The sequence below is a fragment of the Pygocentrus nattereri genome, chromosome 22 (assembly GCF_015220715.1).
Source record: "Pygocentrus nattereri isolate fPygNat1 chromosome 22, fPygNat1.pri, whole genome shotgun sequence".
NCBI classification, from domain to species: Eukaryota; Metazoa; Chordata; class Actinopteri; order Characiformes; family Serrasalmidae; genus Pygocentrus; species Pygocentrus nattereri.
This window is the reverse complement of record NC_051232.1, coordinates 16,666,607-16,688,922: the sequence shown is the minus strand read 5'-3', so window position 1 is coordinate 16,688,922 and position 22,316 is coordinate 16,666,607. Positions and strand designations below refer to the sequence as shown.

Here is a 22,316-nt window from a genome sequence, read left to right as displayed (position 1 = left end):
AAAACCTAGCTACAATTTCAGCTCATCTCTTTATCACTACAAAGCTTTACACTGCACATTATATTTTTCCCCCCATACATTTTACTCCATACATTTACCTTTTCTATTCATGCATTTAAACAGCGTACTGTGATATTTTCACTTTTTTTGGCTCTTTACTGTACTTTGTGCCTCTGGGATTAATAAAGCCATCTGTCTAGCCCGTTTTAACTTAACATGGCCCTGTCCACCAACAGTGGCCTGGAAGCAGCATCCTTTGACCAGTCCTGTGCTAAGAATCATCCACCACCTATTCTATACCCGTTCTATGTGGGTCCTGACCGTTGAAGATCAGAATGAAAGGGGGTTAATAAATTGTGCAGAGAAACAGATCAATTACAGTCTGTAGTTGCACAACAACAAAGTGCACCTATATGATAAGCATACTTGACAAAAAAGGACAAGGAGTGTAGATACAAGGTTGGTGTACTGAGCCAAGTGGCCAGTTGGCGTATGGTGAAGCCAAGCGGAATTCCTCACAGCAACAGCGAGACAAAGAAAACAAACTAAACGTCTTTAATTAAACAGTGTTTATTTAGCAATATAAAGTAAACATGCTACAAGACAGTGCAGCCAAAGGTAAAAATACTGAGCATGCATTTATAATGACGTGTATAGCCATGAATACTTAACCAAATGCTGGAGCGTCCAGATCATGACCAGAACGATAACCACTCGTACACCGTTTTGCAGCAGACGTACGCTGTGAAAAGACAGCACCATCTCTGGTCACTCTACAGGTACATGGTCCTTTCATTCCGCTTCACAAAGCCTGGAGGCATGTCTGGGGTGGACAGCATTGGCACAACTGCCTAGAAAACAAAGGGGGTTACACCAGTTCCAGAAGGCAAAGGTTCACATACTTACTTACTGTTAGATTATTTAGTTCAATATATGAATGAAGAACTATATACTTTTTCTGTTATTTGTTTAATGGGGTTTTCTTTTCTCTATTATCTTTTGTTCTGAGTTATATTAAAATTTGATTGTATTTTAGGTCACATTTATGTAGAGAGGATTCACAAACATTTGAGAAGAACTATAACTTGGTTTAGACAGTGTAAGTAGTTGTTTGTGTTCCTGTGTTTTGTCAGGCTGTGATGGACAGCACTAGTTTACCAGAGCTACAGGTTCGGTACGTCAACTCTATCTGCTAACCACTGTATGGGGTGAGACAGTAAAAGCTTTTATTCCTTTATCATCACCATCCTTTAGTAATCACTTTCTTTTTTACCTTATATTACCTTTACCTCTCTCTTCTACTTCATTCTCCCTCTCTCTCACTCTCTCTTTCAGGCCTTGTCTAGTCTGTTTGAATCTTGTTCTCCTTTAATGGATGAAAATAAATGTACGAAATAAAGACAGAACTGGTAGGTGCTGGTGGAGAAAGCAGAGGAAATGAGGGGTCCAGTGAAAGTGAAAGAGTGAGCTCATTAAGAAAGGCTACAGTTTAGTCTTTTCATATCACATCTGAGTCTCACTATAGTTTGGGAACTGGAATATTTTCTCTAGTTTGTTCAGGATTTGTTTATTCATCCATTTGTTTCTTTTGTGCTAAACTGAATAGAAAGAAAATCATCTCTGTACCTTCACTGTTAGATCTGGTCCTTATACAGTCTTTCTTTATGTTTACTTTTTTAATAAATACATTTTTAATAAATGTGTGTAAATTTTGGATAAGCAATAATAATAATTTTATTCTCTGCACTGAAGTGTCAGTTGTCAGTATGTGATGTATCTAGTAGTCAGTGTACTGCTTGTATAGCCATATAGATTTACTGTCCTCTGAAAAGAACTCAACACACAGCCCTTAATGCCTAATTAGCTGGCAACACAGGCGAGTACACCTCACAGTGAACATGTCCAAATTGTGCTCAGTGTCAATATTTTGTGTGACCACCATTATTATCTAGCACTGCCTTAACCCTCTTGGGCATGGAATTCACCAGAGATGCACAGGTTGCTGCTGGAATCCTCTTCCACTCCTCCATGATGACATCACAGAGCTGGTGGATGTTAGACACCTTGCGCTCATCCTCCTTCCACTTGAGGATGCCCCACAGGTGCTCAGTTGGGTTTAGGTCTGGAGATATACTTGGCCAGTCTATCACCTTTACCTTCAGCTTCCTCAGCAAGGCAATTGTCATCTCAGATGTGTGTTTGGGGTCATTATTGTATTGGAAAACTGTTATGTGGCACAGTTTCCGAAGGGCGGGATCATGCTCTGCTTCAGAATGTCACAGTTAGGGGTGGAAACCCTTGGCACCTCATTATTCAATTCGATTTGATTATGATTCAGAGGATTGCAAAGTGATTATAAAATGATTATTGATGCATCTTGATGCACCTTTTTTCTATACAGAATTTCTTTTTTCTCACTGTGTGATGACTTGGTACTTTAAAAATATGTGTAATATTCCACAATGAATTTACTTTTAATAAAAAGTAAATATCTTTTATATAAAAGTAATATATAAAAGTAATATCTTTTACTAATAAACCAAATGGAAGTGATGTGGTAAGTAAACTGGAAGGCTCTTGTTCACTGCGCATGTCTGGAGCACATGAGACGCTGCTGCCACTCATCTGCGATGAAATGCACTGTTACCGTGAAATGTTCACACAGCACGTTACAGCCGTCCTCCCATTTTTTTTGTGATTTTATAACTTCAGATTTCGTCTCGTTGTAAAGAGTAGGTCATTGTGTCAGTAAAATATCTTTGAGACTTATTCGCAACACTACAGTTGTGAAGATGAGAGTGCTTCTCTATCAAATTTTCCCGTTCCACCTTAAATGGTGCCACATTTACATTCGACATCTCAGAATTTAAAGAGGAACAGAAACATTCAAACAAGAAACTGGAGAATAAGAAGCCACTTCAGCCTCATAAAAAAGTTTAATGTTGAGAGACATTTGACAATAAGCTGCTTCTGAGGAAGTTTCCCGTTGGGAAAGGGAGGAACGCAGCTATAGCTGAGCTAAAGCTTAAAGAAAAGCAAAGTGAGTCCGCGTTTTCATTCACATTTTTAGCCAATACTAGGACATTATCACACACTGAGACATACTGGGCATTAAATGTTATGGCTCCCAAGGTGGTTTGACTTTTGTTGAAAGGACAAAATAGCTCTTCTAAACATTTGGTTTGTGACTCCTGACCTAACCTGGCTTTAATGCAGAGGGTGCCGGTCGGATTTCTCGCTCATCCAGTTTTATTTATTTTTTTATTTAGTTTTTTATTTTTGTTACGTGCCGCCAGAGACTGTCTGGACACTGCACTTACCCACTTCAAGTCCGCTCTTTGTGTTCCATCAACATTTACGTTATAAATTAAACTGTAGAAAATCGATTTCTGACATTTGTGAATCGATTTAGAATAATTTACATTGCGATGCATCTAAGAATTGATTTTTTCCCACACCCCTAATGTTGGAATTCATGTTTCCCTCAATGAACCACAGCTCCCCAGTGCCGGCAGCACTCATGCAGCCACAGACCATGATGTTACCACCACCATTCTTGACTGTAGGCAAGAGACAGTTGTCTTGGTACTCCTCACCAGGGTGCCGCCACACATCCTTGACACCATATGAGCCAAAAAAAGTCTTAGGTCTTGTCAGACCACAGGAGAGTTCCCATAATCCATATTCTTTGACTGCTGTTTGCGGGTTTTCTTGTGCATCAGCTTCAGCAGAGGCTTCCTTCTGGGATGAAGGCCATGCAGACCAAGTGGATGCATTGCGCGGCATATGGTCTGAGCACGGACAGGCTGACCTTCCACTTCTTTAACCAACAATCAAAGCTACATACCCAAAGGTGTGATATCAAACAAAAATTAAGACTAAATGCAAAGTCAATCATTCTAGGTTTTTCCTAACAAAAATCAACAAAAATAACAATACAAACGAGAGAATTTTGTGCAGAGCATTGTCAATTATTGAAATAAAACTGCTCCAATTTAAACATTTCAGCAAGATACACCGATCAGGCATAACATTATCCCTGTTTTGATGATCATTGTCCATTTTATCAGCTCCACTTACTACATAGGTGCACTTTGTAGTTCTGTAATTACAGACTGTAGTCCATCTGTTTCTCAGCATATTTTATTAGCCACCTTTTACCCTGTTCTTCAGTGGTCAGGACCACCATGGAGAGCCTGTGGACAGCATCCTGTGACCACTCATGAAAGACTAGATGATGATTAGCACATACTGTACAGCAAGAGATGAGCAGTCGTCTCTGGCTTTGCATCTACAGGGTGAACCTACAACGCGGGTGCGTCTAATAGAGTGGACAGTGAGTGGACATAGTGCTTAAAACTCCAGCAGCACTGCCGTGTGTGACCTGCTCATACCAGCACAACACACGCTAATACACCACCACCAGTGGTGAAAAAGATCCTGACCACTGAAGAACAGGGTAAAAGGGGGCTAACAAAGGATCAGAGAAACAGATGGACTACGGTCTGTAATTGTAGAACTGCAAAGTGCACCTATAAAGTAAGTGGAGCTGATAAAATGGACAATAAGTGTAGAAGCAAGGAAGTGGTCATAATGTTATGTCTGATCTTTGTATGTACAGACATGACATTCAGAGTCTTGATTAAACTTTAGCAACACTTTAGCCTCAAAATCCTCATCAGTGACTCTGGCTCTGTTTGGGGTGACAATCAGGCCTGAATAATCGCTCCACTGCAGAACAAGATTTCTAGGTAAAATATTTATCATCCTTTGCTGTAAAATCATTATAACACACAATTCTAACATGGTTTTCACAATAAACATTCTTAAACGCTGGAGTTAACACATAACTGCTAATTTACCAACCTTTAACGCTAAAGACGCACCGACTACTGGACACACAGCAACCCAGATAATGAAACAGCAAAAAGAAAAAAGACGAACATCCATGATTTGATGAATGGACTTATTTACATTTATAAATCACTGGTTTGCTGATATGTTTAACCTGTAGCAACTCGCGAAACCTAAGACGCTTCTCTTTCTCCTGATTTTAATTCGAATTCTCCTATTCCACCTTAAATGGTGGAGCAGGACCATCTGCAATCATTTAAGGTAGATCTGGAGAATTCAAACGAATCTGGAGAATGAGAAGCGACTTCAACTTCATAAAAAGTCAAACATTGAGAGACATTTTATAACAAACTCACGGAGAAGCATCCCGAGATGTGAGAAAAGCGGCTATAGCTGAGCTAAAGGTTAAAGCAGAGAAAAGTAAGTCTGTGTTTGTGTTTATATTTTTAGCCTGTAGTATAACATCAGCACACATTGAGATATACTTATAGCCAAGATGGTAAAGCAGACAGAAAATTTTGTGGCTACCAAGGTGATTTGATTTTTGTTGAAAGGACGAAACGACTCTTCTTAACATTTCGGTTGCAACCCCTGAGTTAAGCCTACTAGTAAGGGGTGATCAGTATGTGGGGCGAGCACATGCCTGTTTGCTCAAACTGTCTGCGGCTCAGTCAGGTTTGCACAATCACCACCAGCCCAGTGAACGACCGCGTTCTGTGGTTCATTTTGCATGGATTGACTCAAGCCTGTAGCGGCTACAGCTACTAGCTACTAATATTTGTAGCTAACTACAAGAAAGTAGCACACTACTTAGCTACTCCCCCATCCTTGGACCTTGGCCACTATGCTATAGCTTAGTTTCAATCTTTTTATTGCCAAGACCATCTCACTTTTGTGAGATACTGTACATACATAAAATATCATACCCAGGTATTTTACATCAAAATACATTAACTTCATCTGCTATTTTCCAAAACCACAGCAGCAGCCGCAAACTTTTTGAACACCATCTCATGTCCCCTATGTCGAGTGAATGAAGAGTGAAGGGTTTCCCATGTGATGGGTAAATCCTTAGTGATTTCCAGAGTTTTCATTGGTCTATTTCACACAAAATGTAGAAGGACACACAAGCAGATGACATGTTACTCAACCCCTCTTCACAGCCTCATAACTTTGGATATGAGTCATTTTCAATCTTAGGGTAAGATGGAATCAAAAAGACAGACTCTATAGATTCAGAAAATGTTTAAACTGTACATTATTGCAAAGATAGAAAAAACATATATAGAGACATTGAATTATGATGCACAGATAAGTTTGTGTGAGTTTTTATGAAGCTCAAGACTTCATAGTAAAGTGATAACAGTAACTTTGATACAAGCTTTGATTTACTACAATGAATCAGCAGGCTTTGAAGCCTCAATATTAAACATTGCATCTCTGTGTGGTTTGATAACTTTAGTCTACATTAAAGTTTACTGCCTGCTCCGCCTATCTCAACTGTTAGATCTACAGTCAAGTTAAACTGACAGAGGACTGTAAAACTGCTCTACTGAGAGATAAGAATGTTTAGATGGTGAAAAGGTGAGCAACAGTCGCCACTTGCACTATACAGCTCAACTGTGTTACATCATCTTCAAGAATTTGTGCCAAACAGTAGTTGATGTAAATAGTAGCTGTGCTTCCAAGCAATGTAGTTTAACAACAACAAAAAAAGTCTCTACTGTTTCTAAAAGTGTGAGGATGTGGGCTGTGGAAATGGAAATTGTCAGTCATTTTTCTGTTCAACTTTTTAAATAATTTGTATTTTTTATAAATATAATTTTAAAATATTTATATATATAATTTTATTATATAAATATAATTTTTAATAAACATTTAATCATTTAAACAAACATTTGTATCATGTGACAGATTTTACTCACATGGCATTGACGTTGTAATTAACACAATCAGCATGGTGCAGAGTTCAAGCTGGACTGATTGTTATTGGACAAAAGTATTTAAATTAACCAATGATAAACAAGGACTACTGTTAGAGGTCTATCAGAGTCTCAAGGAGAAAGATACCTGAAAATCAGTGATACTGTTAGAAGCATATAACGATGGTCTGTTAGTATGAATATGAGCAGAGCTCAGACTACTGTGGGGCAGGTGAAGGCAATCCTATAATGAAATTGTTTGAGTCTGTTCAAGTAGCAATTCCATCAGGAGGGTGAGTGGCATGCAGTTGAGGCTTTCTGCACAGCAATGGACAGCTGTAAGCTCCATGATAGTCAACCTCGTCCAGAAGGCTAGCAGGGCCACCTGATCATGGCATCTGAACAGCATCAGATCAAAGATCGTCAGGTGTCCAGCTCAACAAAGAAAATGCACAGACTCACTTGTTCTGAAAGTTCAGCAGAAATGAAATATCTGCCCTCAAGCAAGTTTGTATAATTACTTACATCTTTCCACAATGCACAACTGTAAAAGAAGAAACATTTTACCTAAAATATACCAACCCTTCAAAAAACTAAAGCAGTACATACTTTATACACTCTAATACATATTACATTGAAAACAATAAATACACTGCTCAAAAAAATAAAGGGAACACTTAAACAACACAATATAACTCCAAGGAAATCAAACTGTCCACTTAGGAAGCAACACTGATTGACAATCAATTTCACATGCTGTTGTGCAAATGGAATAGACAACAGGTGGAAATTATTGGCAATTAGCAGGACACACTCAATACAGGAGTGTTTCTGCAGGTGGGGACCACAGACCACTTCGCAGTGCCTATGCTTTCTGGCTGATGTTTTGGTCACTTTTAAATGTTAGTGGTGCTTTCACACTCGTGGTAGCATGAGACGGACTCTACAACCCACACAAGCGGCTCAGGTAGTGCAGCTCATCCAGGATGGCACATCAATGCGAGCTGTGGCAAGAAGGTTTGCTGTGTCTGTCAGCGTAGTGTCCAGAGGCTGGAGGCGCCACTAGGAGATGTGAAGGAGGCTGTAGGAGGGCAATAACCCGGCAGCAGGACCGCTACCTCCGCCTTTGGGCAAAGAGGAACAGGAGGAGCACTGCCAGAGCCCTGCAAAATGACCTCCAGCAGGCCACAAATGTGCATGTGTCTGCACAAACGGTTAGAAACCAACTCAATGAGGATGGTATGAGGGCCTGACGTCCACAGATGGGGGTTGTGCTCACAGCCCAACACCGTGCAGGACGCTCAGCATTTGCCAGAGAACACCAGGATTGTCAAATTCGCCACTGGCACCCTGTGCTCTTCACAGATGAAAGCCGGTTCACACGGAGCACATGTGACAGAGTCTGGAGACGCCGTGGAGAACGATCTGCTGCCTGCAACATCCTTCAGCGTGACCAGTTTGGCAGTGGGTCAGTAATGGTGTGGGATGGCATTTCTTTGGAGGGCCGCACAGCCCTCCATGTGCTCACCAGAGGTAGCCTGACTGCCATTAGGTACCGAGATGAGTTCCTCAGACCCCTTGTGAGACCATATGCTGGAGCAGTTGGCCCTGGGTTTCTCCTAATGCAGGACAATGCTAGAACTCATGTGGCTGGAGTGTGTCAGCAGTTCCTGCAAGCTGAAGGCATTAAAGCTATGGACTGGCCCGCCCGTTCCCCAGACCTGAATCTGATTGAGCACATCTGGGACATCATGTCTCACTCCATCCACCAACGCCACATTGCATCACAGACTGTCCAGGAGTTGGTGGATGCTTTAGTCCAGGTCCGGGAGGAGATCCCTCAGGAGACCATCCGCCACCTCACCAGGAGCATGTCCAGGCGTTGTAGGGAGGTCATACAGGTATGTGGAGGCCACACACAATACTGAGCCTCATTTTGACTTGTTTTAAGGACATTACATCAAAGTGTGATCAGCCTGTCGTGTGTGTTTCCACTTCAATTTTGTGTGTGACTCCAAATCCAGGCCTCCATTGGTTAATAAATTTGATTTCCATTGATTATTTTTGTGTGATTTTGTTGTCAGCACATTCAACTTTGTACAGAACAAAGTATTCAATGAGAATATTTCATTCATTCAGATCTAGGATGTGTTATTTGAGTGTTCCCTTTATTTTTTTGAGCAGTGTATAACGTTTTAACAGAACACATGGTACAATAGTAGTGCATTATGGGAAGCTAGAAACAGTACATATACCAGATGTGGCAAGCCAGAGTTCCACTCATTTCTGATCAGTAGGTAAGACACGTGTTGCTGCTCTCTGTAACTATCTGACCTTCATTTTAAGTTTGTTGGGTTCTCTGGACAATATCGATGCAGAACAAAGCTGTGATTTTCAGCAGAACAGCGAGGATGTTTTTCTGAGTTCTCAGAAAAACTTCTCAGCTCAGTGAAGGAAACTGCAGTTTTAAGGGTTTTAATTCTGCGCTTCTACAAATGGAGATTCGCATTTGATGCCTGTGGGAAGTTAATCACTAAACTACACTCAACCGTGCACACAGATTAAAGCCGGTGTTTCCTGCAAAAAGTTCACTCTTCTTACGAGGCTGAAGTTAAATTTCTGTTTGAATTTTCAATTCCACCTTAAATGGTCAGCAGTTACAGCTTTCAGGCACTGAAGTGGAACTTGGGTGACTCCCAATCAGGGTGACGCCCACAGAAGTCCGAGATCAATCTCTGTAGAAGGGCCGACGAAGAGAGGGGAATTAAAGAGACTTTATGTTACCTCTCTCCTTCACTGAGCTAATGGGTGGAATGTCTTCCAGGAAGTAAACATCTGTATTCCCACGAAAACACTTTATTCTTCTTATGAGAGTTTTTAAACAGAGCATCACCTGAAATCTGATAACTGTTCACTCACTACTGCTGTACCATTTAAATGTTAACGCTAACCTAAACCAAGAGATGGCAAAGTAATCCACACAACATGACCAAACCTCAGGGTTTTTTTTTTTTTTTTTGTGTTAACGCTTAAGGAGGACACTGTGAGGACAACGAGCCATTCCATGTTGTTCCTCTTGTGTTTGGCATGACGGTTTGCAATTTTTTGTTTGAGAGAACAAATTTAAATGTGCAATTTTTTGGGTAAATTTAGTGCATAATTTTTATTTATTTACTTATTGGAGAAAAATAAAACATAAAATATAAAAGATGCCTTCTGCACAGGTCATTTGATGTTTTTTATCTTTTTCCCCCCCAATATGTAAAATTCAGCAAATAAATGATAAGTGTGCATTATGATGCACAGACATGTATTCTCTGAAGTAGTCTTCTTACCTTAATTTTACTTAGAAAAATGGGCACCCAAACTTTTAGTGATGAATTTTGTGGTATTGATTTTAAGGAGCAGATAACCTAAATCAGCTGATAATATCAGCTTTCTGTGGCACAAAAATAATAGTTTCAGATAAACAACTATGAGTAGACCAATATAACTGTCAAGTTTTCACATTACTTAAATCATAAAACCACAATAATTTAAATATTATAGCATTGGTTCAGAGCTTCACAGCATTGTTGGCGGTTTTGTTGGTTTCTGCTAATTGGTTCTTATTTTTCATATGTCCTTTTTATTTGTTCATCACTGGCTTCACATAAATGTGGTGACTGTCAGCTTAGAGGACTTAGAGGTAAAGACAAGTTTATGAGCTTAAATGCATTAAGAAACAGTTCTCATTTACATGATTTTCCACTTATCCTAGATGTAGTCAATCAACCAAGACGCGTTTGGCCTCTGAAATTTGCTGTGCCAAATTCAAATTAATGTACAGATTTCTGCTCTTTCTGTTTACAGATAACTATCAATCTTGCATTTTCAAACAGACGCTATCTGTAAATAAACAACGGAAATCACAAAAATATTTCAGCATCACAATAGCTCCACACTGTTTTTAGCTACACGGTGGTTTTGTTCATTTTTATAGTTGACACACATTGACAAATGTGCACAACTTTCATTAAGTCCTTGATGTAGTTTGAGCAGGTTGAGAGATGTTTTGGGGACATATTTACAAGATTTTGGTGAATATTGACTTCTTGTGTTTGTTAGCAATGTTAAGTTGGTAGATCCAGCACTGCACTAACAAGCACAACTTGAAGGCCAGACATGTCTTGGCTCGTCAACTACATCTGGGGTAAGTGGAAAATAGTGTATATTTAATTTTTTGCTAAACCATTTTCTTAAATCCTCACATCAGAGGTGTCTGCTCATCACAATATAAACAACTCACCAAAATATTTCCATCAGGATTGTCAGCATCCATGGGGCTTTAATATTAGCTGCTGTTACAGGAAAATCATATATTGGTCTGGCCCTAATATTTACACACACAATCACACAGAATTCTCACTATCAAACACAGACACATTTGGAAACAGTCAAATCGCTGTTTCCTGTGTCTTGCCACCTGTGGTTACCAGCTGCACAAGGCTGCCTGAGGCTGGTCTTTCTTCTCCTGTTGCCCACTTGTAGAATAATCTAGAAAACAAATAATTTTGGTTTATGAGCAAAGCAAAAAGCAGTTTAACTACAACAGCCTAAGGTACACTACTGATTTTTTTTTTTTACAATGATGGTGATAGTAACCAGTCAACAATGTCTACAAAAACAAATGCAGCGATTTTATTTACCAGTCAAATCTAGAATTGTCTACTGAGTCTTTATTTGTAATGTTGATCATAAAAATACAGAGGAAAATCTGAAAAGGAAAAATGTATTTTGCCTTATAATGCTCGGTATGTATATATAATGCTCTCCACCCCAAACAGATTTCAAAAATTATGTTTTAGACTAAAACCTCTCAAAACTAAAATATAACAATGTCTCAGGCATTAGGTTAAGTATTTATAATGATTTCATGTAATAACTTTCTGTGATGTCGCTTTAAGAAGCACTGAACTGTTCAGACTTCTGATTTCTATCACCACCACTGTGAAGAATTCTGACTCGAGACTCTTCTCTAGACTCTTTTTTACATCAAAGCCCCACTGGACATGTTAACAACTGAATTATGCAGAGCTTATGAAAATATGTGAAATTCATCTTTTAGTATCTCCTGTTGGATTACGGTTAATTGTTTTCCTTCTACATGCTTATTCTGTGTATCAGAGTAATTTTGTCTTTAAGGGCCTTTCCTATGGGAGAAGGAACCAACAGTTGATCTGTGAACATCTCTGTATTTAGACATCTATAAATAAATCTTATTTATTAAATCTTAAATCTTATTTATAAATAAATGTGGTTGTACTTCTGTAACAGCTTAAGTACAACCAACAGAGTGTAAGCACCATAGCTCACTACTTCCTAATATACATTTGTAATCTTTACAGTGTTGCCTAAAGCTGTAAGTCTTACTGTTGTTCAAATACACACTCAGCCTACATCATCCCACACTATCAGAACAAACTTACTCAGCTATGTACTCCAGTGGTGTCCAAGAACCAACATCAGCATCTGGCATGGATTTTCTGTTCATGGGTGTGTCCAGAGTAACTCTGTAAGAAGTCAGCCGAATACCATAAATGGTATATACTGTAACTAATGTAGTACACACACACACACACACACACAGATTGTTTTGTTTCTCAATATGCATTAAAATGTATAGAAGTGCTATCTGTGGATTGTGCTAATTTATGTTCACTTAGAACATCAAAAAAAAAACAATTTGACAAGGAGTGCCCAAAAGTTTGCATACGACTGCATGTAAATTTTCAGATTTGATATAAAAGATTGCAATAGGTACACCCTTCCATTCATTCAATTTTTAATGAAAACTGACATTAAGTACAAGTTATACATTTTTCAGGGTTAGGTCTGATTAGGTCTTAACTAACTAACTAACTTGATTAGGTCTTAACAAATAAAATAGATTTTTAGTATACAGTGTGTTCACCCTTTATTATACCATTATTTTCATTCTTTTCTTTTAGTTTTATGATGAAATCTCAAGGGATATTTTTCCACACAACAAATTTCAGTTTTAGTTTCAGTTGGTTGCACTTTCAGCATCTCATTATCCAAGTAATCCCAATTACAAATTTAGACTCATCAGTCCACAAACCTTACACATTTTATATACACAGTTTTTTCCCTCTTTTTTGTCTATTTTCTCTCTGTACAGCATCTGGACAGCTACACATCATTTCAAACTCATCACATTGAGTTATCTTCTCACAATGGAAGAATGGACAATAAACATCTGTGGATTTTCTTTTCAGATCTGAAGCAACAGTGGAACTTGATTTTCTACTCTCTGTCAAAAAGCATTTCTTTTAAGTTATGTGATGATGACAATTGGGGTCTTCCAGGCCTTGTACGTTTGCCAGCACTCCCATTTTTGGAACTTCCATCTTTTCCCTTATTTTCTTTTGAGTTTGTCCTTTGTTTATGCAAGTGGATTATCTTATATCTGATGGTCTCAGAAATATTTTTAACACACATGACAAATAAACATGAGGTGCCAAGGTGTGACTTGAGTAGTTGCTGGTGTGAAAATTAGTGTCACTATTTTAAACAAGTTTTTCTACCCAATTTATTCATAGCCAATTCTACCTGCTAACATAGGTCCCCCAAACCACACGATGCTACCAAGCTGGGAAGGCTAGCTCTATGAAGCACCATGTAACTTTTCAAACTGCTACTAAAGCAACATCATTGGACAGCTCAACATGCGTTGAGGAGAAGGCTAACTGCCAATTCTGTTACATCAACTAACGGATGCCTGTCTTATCAAGAATTGTAGTGTTGCGGGGGAAGGAGGGCCATCCCAGTCACAAGTGGCTGTGGCACAGTTGGAGATTGAACTTACAATCTCCCGACGATTGTGTCCATTAGTGAATATTAGTGTCTCGTTGAAGAATTTGATGTCAATGACCTGTTTGGGAAAATCTTTCATTGTAATGGCAACTCATTTGTTTCAAGACTGCAAGACTGGAAGAGTTAAAGTGGCAGTAGGGTGCACAGAAGTGAAGAGAGGACATATTAAATACTCATAGATCTGATATTATACCCAAGGTGCTAGAGGTGTTTGGGTAATTTTCTGTTCATCATGTTACCTACACTTAAAACTGAATAATTCTGACTGGAAACTGGTGATTTGCACAGTACTGTATATTCATCAAATAAGTGCCATAATATTTTTCTGTTACAGTTTTAAAAGTCAAACTTTTACAATTGATAGAAGAGCCAACATTTACAGTGTAAAATTCTTATTAAAGAAAAAAATCCATCAATTTTTTAAAACATCCTTGTATAACTGAATGGTTAAGATATAATCAGAGTCATTCATTTAAAATAACTATTCAATTCTAACAAAAATGTGTTTGGGTTGTTCTAGCTACTATGCTTACTCTCCACAACGAGGGAGGCTTTCCTGCTTGCAGTGTAACCAACAAGCTGACTGAAGGGTGGGATTTTCTCCACAAATCTTTCCCATTCATATTTCAACCCATGACCTGTCTAACGTGACCTTTATAACGTCTCTGGAGGTACATGCAGGGCAAATTAGCCCTCAAAGAAAGCTCATTTTTTTCAGATTACCCCAAGTTTACCATTACCATCCATATAAAAACGTAGAACACACGTGTAGGTTCACTGGTCATTTTAGACGGTATATAAAATGGCTATATTTGTGTTATACACACCACAATCCCTGGTTCCTTCTATCACCACTGAAAAGAAATCCAATGATTACAGAAATCATCTCAATAATTTTACATCAAACTACTCACAATGACTTTGTTTGAATCTCAACTACTGAGTTATGCAGAAATTCAGAAAAATCCCAGGTATTCCCTTTACTAACAAGATTATCTTAAATTTAATAATCATAGAATAATAGACATGTAATCTGCAATACTTTAATGTTGAATATGGCCATTATGATAATGCTTAGTAGTTGTAGTTATTCTGGGAGTTGCCTCAGCAGGGAATTTTCTTCTAACAGATGTAATGACCCACTAAACCAAATACTCAGCAGTGAATTTCTACTAAATCCAGATGTAACAATAGTGCTCCCATTGGCTGGGTTTATTGTGATGAGTCTGTTAGTGTTGTTGCTGTGGGCATACTCACGGAAGGATGGCTATGGCAGCAGCTCCAGCAGGAAGTCCACTATTGGGTCCACCCAGACTCTGACACAGCTGATGGACTGCAGCCTTCGCCATGCCATAACCAATCATACCTATGAAAAGTTAGATAAAGGATTGTCTTATTTGTTCTAACTTGTGGACTAAACAGGTCACAGAGGCTTTTTGCACACTTTGTTTGCTTTTACTTTTGCGGCTAACTACAATTTATTGTACCTAATAGCTGTTGCCGCTAATATACAGTTTTATGAAATGTAGCTAATGGTTGCATGCCTACAAATTTTTGTGTAGCTATAGCGATAATTTTTGCTACAATTTTGCTACAGCCTTGAGGTCATCTGCGCAAAATTGAACCATAGAATGCTACAGGTGCTTTTCTCAGACCTCAGTCAGGAAGCTATATCTTGTTTCTTGTAAAATGTCTTTCAACATTCGACTTTTTACGAGTCTTAAGTCAGCTTCTCATTCACCAGCTTCTTGTTCGAATTCTCCCATTCCACCTTAAATGGTGCATGAGGTGCCAGAATGTAACTGCTGTGTCATATAAGGTGGAACGGGGCAATCGGAACAAGAAGCTGGTGAAAGAGAAGCTGCAGCCTCATGACTTTTTGACAGTTTCTCATTGCAGATGAAATGTATCAGGAAAGCAGCTGCAGTGCTTTTAAATGTAGATACGTCTGTTTGTCTCCAAATAATCAATTTTTGTCTTAAATCTCTCTCTCTCTGTCATTTTGTTAGCTCCTAGGCGAGACTGTTGTGTGTGCTGCTTTGTGTCCAGCAGTCCGTGCGTCAATCTTCAGCACTAAAGGTTGGTGAATAAGAAGTTGTGAGTTAACTCCAGTGTTTAAGACCATTTATTGCGAAAACTTTGGTGGAACTGTGTGTTATACTGATTTTACAGCAAAAGAGAATTATAGTATTTTACCTAAAAATCTAGTTCTGCTATGGAGCTGCAACAGCTCTGCAGCAGTAGAGAGATTATTCAGCTGCACAGGCCTGAGTCTCACCACAAACAGAGCCAGGGTGACTGATGAGAATTTTGAGGCTAAAGTGTTGCTGAAGTTTAGGCTCTGAATGTCATGTCTACATATCTTGCTGAAATGTTAAAATTAGAGCAGTTTTATTTCAACAGTTGACACAAATTTGGTTTGTATTCTGTTATTTTTGTTGTTTTTTGTTAGGAAAAACCTGGAATGATTGACTTTGACTTTACTTATCCAAATTTTTGTTGGATATCACACCTTTAGTTGTAGTTTGATTACTGGTTACACTTGAAGCGGGTCGTGAAGTAAGGAGGCTCAAGTTAGTGGAGAATCCCGCGGAGGGAAAACTTTAATTTAACGAGACAAAAACGAAACTCACAACTCGCTTCCAAAACAACAACTGAACTAAAACCAACTAGTGCCTCCCCCCTCGAGTCTCTTAAAGGGCTAGACCCCGTTGAGTGACTTAAAGCCTGTCTGTTGCGGATTCGCTCGTCGCGAGTAGTAGCCCCTACACACTTGAACTTGATCTTTTTGTATATTTGCAGATTTCAACTGAATGTTCCTTTCCCTGGACCTTTATTCATTTATAAGTTATGTGGAAGAAAAAAAAAAGGAAATTTCTCTGCGTCCGATTCATGAAACTTCATTCATGAACTGATGCATCCGCTTCAGCACATATAGTCAAACGCCAGCCATATACATGAATCACACCCTTATTCATAAAGATATTCAATGGCTGTCCTCATAGCTGGAGTTTTAAGTCAAGCAGTGAGTGCACTGCTCTGCCTACTGACCAAACTTTATAGTGTTAAGATTATGACGACTGGAAGGAAAAAAACATGAGATAAACAAAATGTATTGGCTTTGTAAGACAGCAGAATGATATAAACATATAATTTTACCAGGGGTGCCCAAACTTTTGCAAATATTTGGCCAAAGATTATCGATACAAGGTAGGTGTACTTGATAAAGTAGTGCATGTGAACGTACCTGGGGTTGGTCCAAGTGATGCTTTAGCCCCTGCCAGTGTGAGGAGCCCTCCTTCTTTCAGGTATTTGGTTGCTAGGTGACTGGAGATGGTAGATGTCCACACACTCTGTTTCCACATCAAATCAGCATTCTTATACATCACTGACAATAAGGGGAAGATAGTCAGCACAAGTTATTTGGCAATTTAGTGACAATCTGAACAGTACAGTTACTAGAGCCAAGCACTATCAAACTAGCATGCAGCCACAGCTGTATACTGTCACTGCTGAGAGTAGGTAATATAGCAAGAATGTAATATTACGATGCCTGAAATGTTTTTCACAATGCACAATATGCAACACAATATTTAGCTTTTCTGAGGTTTGTAAGGTTTGTAAATGATTTATTGAACATGGCTGCATTTTATCATATTGTATTTTGCTGCCATTTTATAAAAGCAATAAGCCACCTCTGGCCATGCATTCATGATTTTACTCTGCTTTGCACAGTGTCTAACAGTAAGCCTCAAATGGGGTAAAATCATTGTAATGTACAGACACCAGTGGATTACTGTTTCATTATACCACAGCTAGTTCCAACTCTGCAATGTGATTGCTTATTCTGTCCAGTCTGCTGCTGTTGCAAGATCTAACCTGAGCGGGAGCTTTGTTGAGCTGAATAAATACCTGTCTGCTATGATATGGTTGTTTCATCTGCCAAGATCAAATGCCCGCAAGATCCATGCATTCCAGACCAGTTTGACCACCATGAAACTTCCTTTTTGTCCAGTCACTTTTCTGCTGCGCAGAATATCTCTACTGAATGCCCTATTCATCCTTTTCATGATACTGGTGCCTGCACAAACTGGAGCTATTTAATCATAGACGTTGTTTCACCCGCCTCACAATACACTGATCTGTTCACCTATTCATACTTACACATCATCATGATAGGCTCCTAACAGCTGTCACTGGTTTTCATAAATGTAGTTCTCATTTGTTACTCCGATAACATTCTGACAGAAATTATCAGTTATCATTGGTTAATATAAATGTTTTGGTCCTATGACAGGCCTTCTTTATTTTATATATTCACAAATGTATAATTATTGGAACATGTCAATGTTATTCTTTATCCTTACTGCTCTTGCCTTATTTTTGTTTTGTTGTCTGGTGTGGACCAGAGGAGGATGAGCTCCAATTTTCAGACTTGGTTGCTCTCAAGGATTCTTTCTCATTCTCTTGGGGAGTTTTTCCTTGCCTCTGTTGCCTTTGGCACTGGGACTTGGACCTGGACTTACTGTAAAGCTAACAATGCGGCTAAGTACTTAGTTCGCTTACACTGTGTCTCAACAAGCACACTTGATGTTTCCAGTATAGATATCCTGATGTTTTTGCAATGCAACTGAAATCGTGTTCATAGGAAGCAGCCCGAGATAAAAGCTATTTTTGTTTGTGAGTATATAGTTTCTTGTTAGTCGGTTTTTGTGTCTGTTTCAAAATCTAATAAAATCTATAGTGAAAGTGTAACATGATTGCAGTACTACCTATAAGCTCATGATATACCACTCCTTGTTTATTATTGCATAACTCTTCAAGTTTATTTCAAGTTTATTTATATAGCGCTTTTTACAACAAGGTTGTCACAAAGCAGCTTTACAGAAAAACAGGTCCACGCCTCTTATGAGCATCACCACAGTGAAGCCAATTTTGTGGTGACTACAGTGGTAAGGAAAAACTCCCTTTAAGAGTAAGAAACCTTAGAAGGGACCAAGGCTCAGTCCGAGGAACCCAACCCCCGTGGGTCGACCCGCAATGTCTTCTAGACATAGTAAAGACACCTGCAAGTGCTCCAAAAATGTATCATGATTTAATCACAATTTATCACAATAACATCATATCAGGCCTATCACAATTATTACATAATCTCTTGAGCCTAATTATTTAAACTACTTGCAAATATTTTCCTTATTTGTTAGCCTTCACAATTCTATGTGTACAACCTTTTACTGGACAGAAGTATTCAGATTAACCAGTGACAACCATTACTGTGACTACTGTTATTTGTTAACACTTCTAGGGGGCAGCAGTGAACAACATTAGTTTATTTCATGTTGGCTAATACCAGCTTTGCAAGGCAGCGGTGAGTAATGCTTGTTTATTTGAGACTGAGCTGTTTCTGTCATCAGTTAGGAGCTACTAAGTAACGACAGCTAGAAAGCAGAGTAACAAATTACATTTACTCTAGTTACTGTACTTGAGTATAGTTTTCCCTGTAAGGGTACTTTTTGGAGAAAAATTAAATCAGAGTACTTTTACTTTTTAGAGTTATTTTTTAATGAAATACTTTTACTTCGCTATTTTCATTTTTAATAATGTTGCAGAGTAAAAATAAATTACGAGGCGATCAGCTTAAAAATCAATACAAATGAAGTGCGGTTAAATTTAAAAGATTCACCAATCAAAAAACAGCAGCTATGGCAGGAAAAACACTACAGAGATGTCCAGTTTAGTAGAGAAGGGCAGAGAGGGACAGAGAAGGATATAACCAGCACACACGAGGAACAGACCATGTCCAAACAGTCATCTGTATTCATTTTCACATGAACTAAAGAAAACAGCATTATTGTCAGAGGCCAAACATGAAAACTGCTGAAATCCGCTCTCACAACTCCACTTCAGTCTGAAGGAGCATTAGCTGAGCTAGTAGGTACCGCGTTGGCGCTTTTCTTCTGTCTTTTAAAATGCTTCTCTCTCTCTCTGTCTCTCTTCCTCTCTCTCTGCCTTGGTGTTTGTCTTTAACTGTGAGAGGCTGTTTAGCTGTTTAACTGTGAAATAAAGTAATAAAGTCTGATTCTGTATGAACTGATCAGCATGATTTATAATGAAATATATTATAGTAAAAATCAAAGCTGGGTTACATGCTGATGTTGCTGCTGAGTTTAATGGTAGAAATGGTAGAAACAGATATTAGTGAAAATATAATCATAAATAATAATAATATAATAAAAATATAAAGTCCAGGGACCTGTTGAGCAGCATGACTCACTAAAATAACATCATTACTTAAGCAATCGACTCATAATTTGGACTCAAACAACCTCTGCACAGTCTTTCAGAGATTCTAAAATACTTTATTGGAAACAGATAAACTAGGGCGTCTTACATAATCATCTAACCATGAAATGTAATGTAAACCTTGTTCCTTACACAGTTCACAGAAAGATGTGTAAATATTCTCTAGCAGAGTGAACTGTGATCAGTCTCAGCTCTCAGAACACCTGCATTAGTGCTTTTCTGTACAGATCTGGCCAGTGATGTCAGCTCAGAAATATGTTTAGGCTGTGACAGTGGAAATACGAAAAAGTAACTCAATACTTAAGTCGTTTTTCAATGAACTACTTATTTACTTGAGTAATTTGAGTACTTACTAATTCTTTTACTTGTACCTGAGTAATTTATCACTACAGTATCAGTACTTGTACTTAAGTAGGGATTTTCAGTACTCTTTACACCTCTGTTAGAAAGCTATGGACAGCAAGATGGCAGAGAGTTTTGCCATTTTAGACTTCAATAGCTGAATACACAGAACGAAAAATACAATTACATTGATAATCACAATGATTTCTATGGCTATTAATCATCATTTAAAATTGTAGGGACGTGACAGGCCTACATATTACTCAGTCCCTGCCAGTAAAAGTGAAATCAGTAGTGTGTTCTGCTCTGACCTTTGGCCTTGGCACTGCCCCCTGCCCAGCCTCCGGCCACACACAAAATGGCATCGACCTTTTTTTCCCCCAGCAGCTCACCTACATCAGCTGTAACCTGAAAGGATTTGTCCGTTTTTAAGTGCAGAGCCTTACACAGACATACAGCCACATGCAAAAGTTTGAATACTGCTGGTGCAAATTACATGTTTTGTTAATTCTCTAAGTGAGAAAAAGTGAACACACATCCCCTACAGAGAAAACATGTAAATATGACAAACAAATACAGTTGTTCCAAGATAAACTGAAAAACAGTCACTGCTGATTGGCCAGATAATATATCACTGTTTTCACACTGAATCTTATATATATTTTTAATCCTCTGAGGACACACAATAAAATTGACTGGCTATAATACTGTGACAGTGATCCCAGAAAACTAGTCCGATTTGATCATCTTAAAAAGTGGCTTAACAAATATAGATCATCCTTCTAAAACTAGGTCATCGTGGCCATGGTTGAAAAAAAAGTGTATATACATACACATATAAATGGGTGTTACTTTTTGTGACATCACAAAATGAAAATTTTAAAATTTGCATCTCTCACCTGGCTGGCTTGCTCATTAAAGGAGTCTGTCGTTTGAACAGTGACATTAGCATTGGCCTCTTCATTTGCATTTATGTCAATGCAGGCAACCCACTGTTGGGGAGGGGGCATGTGTTAAAGAGATGTCAAAGAAACAGTTTTTAAATTAAAGTCAAAAACTATTTCTTTTCATGTGCCTGATTGTGCTCACTTAAATAATTTGTTTTAATTCCCTTGTACGTTTTACTCTAATGTACGTTCTGCACTTTTTTTTGTTAAATTCTATCGTGATCCAAGATTTTTATATTTTATTGTTTTTTTTTTTCAGTCTTAAGGACTTACCTATCGATATATGTGGAGATCACATATATCACGTTAATCTAGACGATGGAAATGTCTACTTGAAACACTGACGTTAAAGTTGTCATGAGAAAGTGTGCATTAATTAGTCATACAGAAGTACATATAAAGACAACAAGACGGAGGTCTACGTCTCCAGCTCTAAATACAGTACACTTATGGCTTCAGTGACCTGCATTCGTCTTAATAAGTGTATGAGAGCGCTGATGATCTAGCGCACTTACGTCCGTGCAATGGAACGTGTGTTTATGGTGCTATGTTTATCGGTTCTGCTGCAAGTAAGCTAGAGCTCATGGTTCTCGTGATGTTGAGAGCAGCGTGATGAACTCACCCACTGCTTCGATCTGAAATACTGAACACATTTTGAGCCCAGAGCTCCTCTCCCTCCATAAATAATGACTTTATGAACGTCTGCCGCTGCCATGTTCAGACACCCGCAGCTCCAGTCAAGGAAAGGGAACTAAAGAAATGAGGCAGCAAATCGGTCTAATCGTTTCCACGTCTTCTGCGTTTGTTTATAGTTTGGCTGAAGGTATCTGTCGCCCCCTCCCGCGGCGGAGAGCCGTTACGCTAGGGAGTGATTTTTGAAAGCGTTTGGAGTTTATCGTGCACGATGCGTTGTTTGATTTGATCAAAACAGTACACTTTGATAAGGAGATGTGTCATGGGTAGAGGTGGGTAATCCAGATCCAAAAAACCCTCCCTAGGAATTTGTTCCAACTACTACGCTTCTCTAATTTGCTCAAACCAGCAGCAAAAGTGTTGAGGTGTTGGAACAAAA

The 22,316-nt window shown here is 38.6% G+C and overlaps 1 protein-coding gene across 1 annotated transcript; it reads right to left on the bottom strand.

Moving 5' to 3' along the window:
- Positions 1 to 9,772: 9,772 nt before the first annotated feature.
- qdprb1 (quinoid dihydropteridine reductase b1) lies at positions 9,773 to 22,071 on the bottom strand. Its single transcript, XM_017715040.2, has 7 exons — positions 21,867 to 22,071; positions 21,197 to 21,289; positions 20,609 to 20,705; positions 16,900 to 17,040; positions 14,910 to 15,018; positions 12,245 to 12,328; positions 9,773 to 11,312 (listed from the first exon to the last, which is right to left on the bottom strand). The coding sequence occupies exons 1-7, from the start codon at positions 21,957 to 21,959 to the stop codon at positions 11,213 to 11,215; spliced, it is 717 nt and encodes a 238-aa protein (XP_017570529.1). The 5' UTR covers positions 21,960 to 22,071; the 3' UTR covers positions 9,773 to 11,212.
- Between the last annotated feature and the right edge of the window lie 245 nt (positions 22,072 to 22,316).